The 10,808-nt window shown below is 37.9% G+C and overlaps 1 protein-coding gene across 2 annotated transcripts in view; it reads left to right on the top strand.

Annotated features, from left to right (window-relative positions):
- The window catches only part of TOPBP1 (topoisomerase (DNA) II binding protein 1), a 33,603-nt gene that overhangs the window by 8,170 nt on the left and 14,625 nt on the right, over positions 1-10,808 (top strand). Inside the window, exons 7-16 of one of the 2 annotated variants that reach the window (XM_019537041.1) lie at positions 969-1,148; positions 2,069-2,238; positions 3,164-3,327; positions 3,855-4,102; positions 4,498-4,808; positions 5,418-5,590; positions 6,633-6,844; positions 8,169-8,464; positions 9,366-9,539; positions 10,546-10,655. In XM_019537041.1, coding sequence (XP_019392586.1) covers positions 969-1,148; positions 2,069-2,238; positions 3,164-3,327; positions 3,855-4,102; positions 4,498-4,808; positions 5,418-5,590; positions 6,633-6,844; positions 8,169-8,464; positions 9,366-9,539; positions 10,546-10,655 — 2,038 coding nt within the window. The remainder of the gene's footprint in view (positions 1-968; positions 1,149-2,068; positions 2,239-3,163; positions 3,328-3,854; positions 4,103-4,497; positions 4,809-5,417; positions 5,591-6,632; positions 6,845-8,168; positions 8,465-9,365; positions 9,540-10,545; positions 10,656-10,808) is intronic. The other variant, XM_019537052.1, reaches the window with a different exon arrangement.

Genomic DNA, 10,808 nt, shown 5'->3' with positions numbered 1-10,808 from the left:
AGGGTCCAGAGGAGGGCCACCCGCATGATCCGGGGACTACAGGGCAGACCGTACAATGAAAGACTGCGGGACCTGAACCTGTTCAGCCTTCACAAGAGAAGGCTGAGGGGGGACCTGGTGACTGTCTATGATTCTATGATTCTCCCCATTTAAAAAGTGCCAGATTTTGAGAATTCTGGATTTATGAGGTTATACTGTATAGTGAAGTACAGATATACTAATAAATTTCTTGGTTTCTGAGCATTCTATAAATCCTCTGGAATTATTATCATCTTTAGTATTGCTATATCTTTTTTGGCCTGTTTTTAGCTGCACGTGACCCTTCTACCAATTTCTGCTTGCTGTTCAGGTGGAGATTAAAGCTCACAGGCCATTTTTTCAAAGAGTAGGGTGATTAAAATAATTTAATGTCAGAGGTTCTTGCATAAGCCATTTGGTTAGTTAGTTTGCTTTTGTTAACGGGATGCAATACACTGCTTTTAAAGAATATTAGGGTATCTTGGTTTTGAAATGTGTCATATAATCAAATAAGAGAAGTGATTATGTAGCCAAACAAGCCAAAATTACATTGGTGTATTAATTCATTAACTGTAAGCTGTGTTTTGGGGCTGGAGGGAAAGCCCTTTTGGTATTGGAGAATGTATTGCTAACCACCACTTTCAAATGCAGTTGGTGCATCTATATGAGATGTGTGACTGTGGAGTTGACTAATTAGTTTTGCAGTACAGTGTCACCCGCTACATGTGCATCCCTTTTAAGCTGGAGTAAACTAATCAACTCCACTGTAGGATAGTGCTTGTTTCAGGCAGTACTATCCAATGGCAGAATTATTTACTCCTCAGTGCACGTCTAAATTGTGACGGGCTGGCTGGGCATGAGTGTGCTACGGTATGGGGGCTGCTCATATTCAGAGTTACCACTTTTTAAAGGCAATTTTAGTGATTATGATTTTTCTCTATATGTGATAGGCCAGAAATACGAATGTGCCAAAAAATGGAATGTGCACTGCGTGTCCATCCAGTGGTTTTTTGAGAGCATTGAGAGAGGCTTCTGTCAAGATGAATCAATGTATAAGGTAGAGCTTGGACCAAAACAAGACAGTACACCCAGTACTTCAACACCTACTAACGAAGCCAGCAAACCTGACAGTAAGAAAGTCATATACTATACTGAATGATTTGGTGACCTTTCAAATAAATGAAAATAAATCTTTTGGTTTAGTGGGATTCTCGCTACTCTTGTGACAGTTCTAAGGTTTTAGTGTTTCAGGCCCTAGCTTTGCAGATGCTTATTGTTAATCATGAGACAATTCCATGTATTTAAAGTTAAGCTTATGAACAACTACTTGGAAAGGCAGGGTTATTCATGGCTTTTTATTTTGAAACAGAAAACTGATAGAAAGGAAGTCTTTTCCAAAGCTCTGCAAATAAAAGTGGAGTTTCAACTTTGAGTAGTTTAAAAAAAAAAGGAAACATTATTCCATGTTGATAATTTATTAACATGAAAGTCAAAAGCAATTAAGTTTACTTAAGGGACATGATCGGTTTTAAAAGTGCACTTCTTTGAATATTTATTGCCTATTGTTATACCAGGAAAAAGCTAAGATGACTGAAAGTGTGAAGGTATTAGAGTTAGAAGTGCCAGAAAATATAGCAGACTTTTTAAGTTTTCAAGTTGACAGTGTTGTCTTTACTGTGGAGCAATTGATATTAGTATCAAATATAAGAATATCTATAATGTACCTGACCACAAAGATTGCTGAAGAGACTGAGTTTCTTTAAAAGCTGGCCACCCACGTTTTAAGGATGGTAGCTCTTTAGAACGAAATGGAAAGTGATTTTGCAAAAAGAGTATTACTAATAATGAGAGAGTACTGGTTTAAATTACACCGAAACTCAATATTTTATTAAAGTCTAGATTGTGTAATATTGTGCTTTTTGGACATCATTTTGCTGTGCTGATAAGAGAAATTTATATTTGACAATTATACATCCTCTGTTGGGTTAAGTGGTGGGACAAACAAATGGAAGCTAACTTATTTTCCTCTTTTTTAACTGTTTTTTGAAAGGTCGTACACTTTCAGATGTCAGCCACATTTCCAATATCAATTTGAGTGGCATTAATGAAACAGCCTTTAGTTCTGCTATGAACAGCAAGCTGGATCCTCCTCCTGATGATCTGGAAAATTTGGATATCAGTTCTTTTGAAAGTCATGAAGATTTGCTAGATGGATGTCGAGTATGTTAAAACAATTCAGTTTTGAAATGATCAGTATTATTTCTTGAAGGCAACTAGTGTGAGACTCCTGCAGTATTACTAAAATCAAATGTATTCTTTCAAGTACCAGCAGCAAATACGTAACTGAAAGACAACCTCTGTAAATTACTATATGCAGGGGTGTTAAACTCATCCCAGGCCATAGGTCAGATTTGGACTACATTAGGTGCTTCTTTTGGTCTGGATTCACAGTGCAGCAGTGACTGCAGAGGTCTAGGGGTGGCAGGTAGGGTCTGGGAACAGCAGTGGGGATTGGGTTGTGACAGTGGCAACAGCATGGGTCTGGAGACAGTAATGAGGTTTGGGCCAAGGCAGTTCAGGGACAGTGGCATGAATCAGGCAGTGGTTGTGTAGGTCTGGGGGAAATGGTGGGGGTCAGGCATTGGGCCAAGTGAGAGCTGTATCTGCATAGTCTATGCTGGATCCTCTGCTGCTTACGGCCATATTGGTTGTGTCCTAGGGACCCAAATTCAGCAGCAGGCCATACCCCAGTAGCCTCCCCACCATAATTTATGGTAGCCCACCAGGCTACTGTTGGGCTGGATAGAATGGTTCTGTGAGCCACATGCTTTGATATTTCTCCTACATCGGCTGGTGGAAATGCGTCCAAACTAGACTTGAATAGTATGAAGCTTGGTGTTGGCAATTTTAATAGAAGGGAAATCGTTGGGATTGGGTTGTTCCACATGTTGGTTGGAAATTGAATTCTGCAAGGATTGGTGTTAAACATGGATAACTTTTTTTGTATTTTGTGATTTCTCATAAGTTAAAGGTCAAGTTACATGTTACTTTTGTGTTTATGCATTGCATGATGGAATAATAAATGGTATCAAAATGCCCCACTTCAAACAAATATCTTATTCTGGTGTCCTTTTTCTTCCTATAGATTTATCTCTGTGGCTTCAGTGGCAGGAAGTTAGATAAAATGAGAAGGCTTATTAATAATGGTGGTGGTGTTCGATTTAATCAGCTCAATGAAGATGTCTCCCATGTCATTTTGGGTGAATATGATGATGAATTGAAGCAGTTTTTGAACAAGACAACTCACAGGTTCTGTTAACTATATTGCTTAAGCTACTTCTGTTGTATTTTCTCATGTAAACGAAGAAAATGTGTATTGATTTGAAGATTGAACTGTTCTTTTTGCTAGATTGCTATCTATACTGCAAAGAGAAATTTTAACACCCTTGTAGACTAAAAAGTGAAATGTGCTCTTAGAAGTAGTGTTTTTAGGCAGCATTCAACAAGAAATACTTATTTTTAAATGGGCTGAAGGAGGATTTTTATAAATGTTCTTTTGCAAACCATCAGTATCTGAGATGTATAGCAACCAAGAGCAGTTTAAATATAACAAATTAAGCTAAAAATTCTTATGCTACAACACTGAATTAAACTCGAAGTCTGCAGTGTGCATGTAATGGGCATTATTCTGTCACAACTGGAGTTAGATGAGTATTGAAAGATTTTACCTGAAGCACAGATGCACTAGTAATGTAGAAATTACTTTGGAGGGAAGGAAATAGGCCCTTCAATCCATTGTAACCTGTCTATATCTGTATGTATTTTGGGTTTTAAAGGCCTCATGTAGCGACAGCAAAATGGCTGCTGGAATCTTTTCGTAAAGGTCACCTACTCCCTGTGGAACAGTACATCCCTGCAAACTACCAGCCAATAGAAAATTCAATTTTGGGGCAACCTGGAATTAAGCCAGCTCTTCCCAAAAGCAGTAATCTCTCAAAGAGAGAAACTGTGAGCCTTGTACAGTACCAGGAAGCAGATGAAGATGACCTCCTCTCTCAATATATAAATAATGATTCCACATTAGGTAAGTTCTAGCCAAAGGACTTTCTGTGTAGACAAGATTTAAGTACATTTTTTTTGTATTAAAATTCTTATACTTTCTACAAAGATGGGTATAAAGGAAGTAGTTAATTGATCATAATAGCCTATACAAAATTATAATTCATATTTTATGTGTGTTCCTTAAACCTTGCCTTTTTTATGCATTATTTTCCCTCCTATATTTTAGAAAAAAAGTAAAAACCAAACTTACACATGCCTTGTGTAGAATAGTTTCTACTTGGAATATAAAGCTTTTTTTTCCAGTGCTATGTTATTTTCAGTAGATAATATGTGAGACACTCAGGTTTCCGTTAAAAATAGCCTCATGTTCATTTTGAATCGTACATGACGTTTTCATCTAATTATCTTCTGTTTCAGTTGAAAATGGAAAGCTTGAAGCTGGCAAATTGAGTGATATCAACATCCAAGAAGAGAACCAGTCCTCTGTCTGTCATGGGTCCATGGCAGAGACTTCTACAGGGATTGAAGGAGGTTTATTCAACAGAAAAAGCTTCCTTCTTTTGGGTTTTGGTGAAGAGGATGAGTTGTGCATTGCAGATCTTATAAAGGAGAACTCTGGGAAAGTTCTTTCTCTTCAGAGCAGAATGATTGCTGACTATGCTGTGGTACCTTTACTAGGATGCAATGTGGATTCAACTGTAGGAGATGTTGTTACAAATACATGGCTGGTAAGGAGATAATGTAGACCTGTGATTTAATTATGTGAACAAACAAATGTCAGCATTAGAAATATAGAGATTGGCAGAGTGAGTGGTTATTGCTGGTTATATTTGCATATTAGGAAAGAGTGTTTAGCCTTATTTAATATGAAATATTAGAGATGAGCTGCTTACATGCGCTTGTTACACAAAGACACGTTTTTTTACGTGTCGTTTATTTCTCTCTTATTGTGTATTAATGACACCAACACTGAGTATGCAGGACTGTGCAGCATTACTTGAACAAAAGAGCTGTAAAGATGGAATCTGTAGTTTATTTCTGAATGATCGCCTTTGTTGTTCTAATGTTTTTCTCTCGCTCTTATCTTTTTGAAACTCAATGCAAGGAGCTAGACTCTTAGAACAAGCCTGGCAATTGGACCTTTCTGAATCTCTTTAAAAAAAAAAATTTAATGGTCTGATAAACTACAAAATAATATATATTCAACCTTCGATTTAAGGGACAAGGAAGGGGGTCTCCTTGCTTTTGAATCCATAAATGTTGAGCAGGAGCTGAAGCAATGTCACACTTTCTTCTGTTGATGCCATCCTCATTCTAATTTATGTCTTCTTTTTAAGTTTGTGTGTGTGGAACAGCAGCTCCTTTTAAACCCCCTTTCCAACCCACTTTTCACACCAGTACCAGTAATGGAAGGATGCACTCCTCTGGAAGACTCTGTTCTTTCTTTTAGCCAGTTCACTGGTGCAGAGAGAGACTCCCTTGTGTACTTGGCAGGTCTGCTAGGAGGAAGGTATGCACTCCGTGGTCACTTCTCTACATTTTCTAACACAGTGATTAAACCCTCTTGATTTATTATTGTTCTTTTTTTAGAAAAAGACTGAAAATGTTGAGGTAAACGTTTGTTCTTTACTCTTGGATTTTATTCATGTAGAAAACTGATGTTGAATAATTTGAGGTTTATTATTTGGCTCTGTATTTTTTCCCCATTCTCATTACATAGACTAAGTCTATGGAACCTTAAGTCTCCAAATCCTCACTCCTACAGCCTTCTACATACCTCATGGGAGATGAGAGAAAAATTGATTTTGATTAATATTAAAATCAATTAAGAACTTTGGAGCGATGTGCCTGTCAACTACAGGGGTGCATCTGGAACATATGGAAAGACTGTTGAGGCTTGGGATATTCCAGACCCTTCCGTGTTTTTTAGAGCACTGTTTTGCTTTACTCCTTATTTTATTGAAATGTAAGTTGTTATAACTGTTTGGTATTGCTGCTTGCTCCTTTCCTTTTGCTTAAATCAGAACTGTAATCTGTGTTAGGCAAAATTGGGATCATGACCTTCAGTGGGATTGAGCCCCACTGATACTGTTGTCCAAGATGGTGCAGTCTGGGAGAGGGGTCACATGTACGGTTGTGAGCTGACTGAAAGGTGAGTTATTAGCTCCAGTTGTGGCCCCAAAAAAGTAGGAATTGCTGTTGTAAGACGGTCTTCTAAATCGTTCTAAATTGTACCTAACCTTGTGATGACTTATTTAAATCAAGCAAGAGCCAAGGATTTCTAAGGGTGATCTAGTGTCTCTTATTGGACTAACTGTGTAGCTGGGATAACATTAGACAAGCTTCTGAATGCAAGATGTTCTTCCTTAGGTCTCTGATCACAGGGAGACGACTCTAACTTTATCATGATTCTGACTCCCTGTGATCAGACACGCAAGGAAGAATGTCTTGCGTTCAGAAAATAGCATCTCAAGAAATCTTTGCCTTTTGCATAATTTCTGGCCCATGATGACTACAATATCACTCTTACACTACCTATTTAAATTTTTCAGAGTCCAAGAATTCTTTGTGCGCAGATCCAATCCAAAGAAAGGAATGTTAGCCAGCACCCATCTTGTAGCAAAAGAACCAGATGGATCTAAGTATGAAGCTGCAAAGAAATGGGACTTGCCTGCAATCACTATGGCTTGGCTCTTGCAATCTGCAAGGATGGGAAAGAAAGCAGATGAGAGCAAGTTCTTGGTTGAAAACGTAGACACTGAAGGTTCGCCACCTATGGTCTACTTTGTTAATCATGTTGGATCACAGTGCATTGCATTGTAGTTCAAGTGAAAACACACAATCTGATTTGTTGGCACTAAGAATTTAAATTATCAAAAATTTAAGACTTTTGAAAGTTTAGAATGTAATTTGCATTAGTGAAAATTGGTTACTTTTTTATCTGTCGCTTAGCTGAAACTGTAAGTGCTAGTCAGTTTCACTTTGCATCCAGTGGTCCAGATTTTAGCTTGGGTAAGTCAGTGTGTAGCTCCACTGAACTCAAAAGAACTATGCTAATATAAATCTGAGGGTCTAGCTCCATATCCAGCCATTTGCACTTCCTTGTTTACATGCGCTTACACAATAGAATTGTAAAGTATAGCAGTGGAACACTTAAAGCTAATAGACTATTCACTAACATAAAGGCTTTAACCATCTTTTTCTTCATCTGAACAAGCCTACATTTGGATCCCAAATACCCCTATAGTAATCCTTTAATACTGAGAAATAAACTGGACCATTTGATGTTGAATACCAGCTAGCTCGCTAGTCCTTACTGATTACATACCACATAAAATCACAGACTGAGAGGTGATTAGTCTTCTGTTCTGTAGTAGTAAGACTATACCTGTAATTCTGTATTCTGTTTTGGTCACCTCAAGGCCAGAAAGTTCTTGAAAGGTGAACTGAGAATGTCTTTGAATCCAGAGAATAGGATTTGATGAGAAAGAGGTCCCTTTCAGTCTGAAATTCCCAGTAGTTCAGAGAGCGCACCAGAAATGAGAGAACAGAAGGGGGAGTGTTTTACAGAAAAAGCAATTGTGTGTGGAATCCAAGTCATGTTATCTATAGGTATTTGAAGCATGTAAACTCCAAGGGCCAGCTCCTGTTGACTTCCTTGAAGTCAAGGTTTGGGCAGAAGAGGGGGGAAAAATTAGGTGGGCCATGGGAGCATATCTGAGAGTAGTGAAATGGAATCAAGCACAGGAAAATATCCTTACTTTCAAGGAGTTTGATATTTGTATTCCAATTGCAGTCAAAGGACCCTACTAAGTTTGCTGTGCATGAAGCAAGACAGTATGAGATGGGCAAGGTTAATTTGTCTTTCGGGTGCCTAAGTATGAGCACAGAAATGATGGTGTACAACAAGCATTGGTGTAAAAGAAATTTATTTTGATGTCTTTTATAAACAACATCCCCACCCACTTTAGATTTGATTTTAGAAGTATCAAAAAGTTCAGTAAGTCTTCAATATGATCTGTGTACATACAAGACTTGTATTAAAGTGGGGAAAGGCAGTGCTTTAATGTAACTTTCTTTATTTCAAGATAAAGAGAGTTTCATAACTCAGCCTGCCAAAGCAGAGGCAGCTCCCATGACTTTAGAGGCATCAGACCATCCTAGCAGTCTCCTTGAAACCAGGAACAAAACAGCTGTGACTCCTCTTGATATGAATCGGTTCCAGAGTAAAGCTTTCCAAGCTGTAATCTCTCATCATATTGGGAAAAAGCCATCCCCTCCAACAGAAGGAAGACCACTCCAGAAAGAACCGTCTTTACACCTTGACACACCGTCCAAATTTCTTTCCAGAGACAAGCTCTTCAAGCCTTCATTTGATGTCAAGGTAAATTTATTTGGGGGTTTCTAGGTTGGCAGTGTGAATAGGTTAAAGAAAGCGTGCAAATTGGAAAACTGCACAAAACCTTATGCTAGCCCTTTGCAATACACATTTAAAATAATTAGCTTTTTTAGTTTCTCAAGTAGTCGAGAGAATTCAAGTGGAGATACTGAAACTGATACCTGAAATACACAAAAATTGTTCAAGTGTGAATGTCAGGTAACAGATTTATTTTGTTTTGCTACGGCTCCTTTAACAAAGCACATTAATGGCTACATCAGTATATACCAGAGTACTGTGGAAATACTGATCTGTTGTACTTAGTCTCTATTGTGTCAAAAAAAAATTTAAAACCCTTTAGGGAATAGGTTTCTCAAAGAGCTGTGGTATGCAGTTTAACTTAAGGAAAGCTTAAGTTTATAACTTACCCCTTTCTTTTACATATTCATTTTTCTAGGGGATTTTTTTTTTTTTTTTGGTTTAAGCATTCTCTTGTCTGAGGTTATCAGCTTCTAGTGAACTGCTGTATTTCTATGCTGATCTTTATTCCTCTGAAATAATAGTAGATATTGCCCTTTTTATGCTTATAACCACAAAGATAAAGATAAGAGAGAATAAGTAAAGGTGACACATTTTATCTTAGATGAACTACAAACAGAAAATGGATATGTTTGCTTATATTTATATTTTAAGATCTTTTGGAGAAAGGAGTATCTGCTAATGTGTCTATGATTCCTGACATAAGGAAATGCCAGTATTAGTTGGCATCACTCGGTGCTTCTGTAGTAAAAATAAGGTGTAGGTTATTCATATGTAGTCTGTGTTTGTGGAGCCTGCTATTCAGTGAGAGTCTGATCCTGGAGAAAAGAGTTCATGGTCATTTGGTTATTAATTTACATTTTGGTAGGATGCCTTGGCAGCTTTGGAAACTCCAGGGGGTCTTGACCAGAGAAATAGAAAACAGAGTACTCCTCTCTCTGAAGTCATTGGCAGGAACTTGAAACTGGCTCTGGCAAACAGTACACGTTATACAACGGCTCTTACTGCCAGCCCTCAACTGCGGGCTGCACAAACAGAAGTGGTAAGATTGTGGGTTGGAGTTTTTTTGGGAAGGTAGAGAGGGAGGGTGGGGTGGAGTAGGCTTAATTTAACTCAACAGCACAATTTCCTTATTTGTTTATTAGATGCTTGACCATAGACAGCGTTGTGCAAAGTGCTTTGATACTACATTGATACAGTCAGCATCGGTTAATCTGCCACCGTGTTTTAATTCACCACTGTTCAGATTACCTGCCAGTGGCCCTCCTCTACCTCTGCCCATAGTAGTGAGTGATAATTACTCACTACTGAATAATTCATCTTGATTTATACTCTTCTTACAGTGGCAATATAACCTGAGTTCACTATATGTTCAGGGAGAAATTTATATGATTTATCTGCATTTTTTTGTCAGTTAAAAGTAGTGACACTAGGTATTTTGGCTTCTGAAAGAGGAAAAAAGTATTTAAAGGTGTTTATTTTGCTGTGGTCCTATTTTACCAATTGTTGAGTCGTGTATTATATAAATAAATGGCTTTATATGTCTCATAGTTCAAGGATTTGGCATTCATCATCTTTGATAATTCTTAGTTTCTGGTGTCATGGGAATGGGTGAGCACAAGTTAAGCTATGTTATAGTTCAGACAAAAAGTATTTGTTATTTTCTGAATAGCCATTGTACTTTTTGTCTTGCATCTCCCTTTTGCCCCTTGGAGGCAAGTGATGTTGAGCAAGGGAAAAATAATGGTAATTTGTATGTTGTCATTCCTTTGTTCCATATACATCCTTGCCCTCTCTTTTGATCTTTTTTAGTAAGCTGTATTTGTGGCACTAGTTTTGACAGTTCCTCTGTTTAAATGTTGGAGTGAAGTTTGATTCTTTACTCCTGACGCATGGAGCAGTAATGGTACTCACTTCTGAATGGGGAGACTAGGAAAGTAGAGAGATCCAAAACTACTGATAAATGATCTGCTTTCCTTATTACAAGGATACTGGATGAGAAATCTTCAAAATAAGACTGTTTGCATTTTCTCCCTGGGTATGAACAGGAAGAAGAACCCAAACCTCTGGCTGATGTAGTTATATGTGTTAGTAAAAAACTAAGTAAGAAGCAGAGTGAACTGAATTCTATTGCAGCTTCTGTTGGAGCAGATTACAGGTATGAACTGAAGTTGACAATTACTAAGCTCTGCACTGATCTGTGCGAGACAGTTGTGGGTGGGAGGACTGCATAATGTTGACTGGTGATTTTAAAACGTAGCTGGTAAAATGAGTATCACCAGTCAACATTTCCCTCTTCTGCTGCCCCCCC

Source organism: Crocodylus porosus, unplaced genomic scaffold, assembly GCF_001723895.1.
Source record: "Crocodylus porosus isolate Cpor-Errol unplaced genomic scaffold, CroPor_comp1, whole genome shotgun sequence".
NCBI lineage: Eukaryota > Metazoa > Chordata > Crocodylia > Crocodylidae > Crocodylus > Crocodylus porosus.
This window is presented reverse-complemented; position numbering and strand designations above follow the sequence as displayed.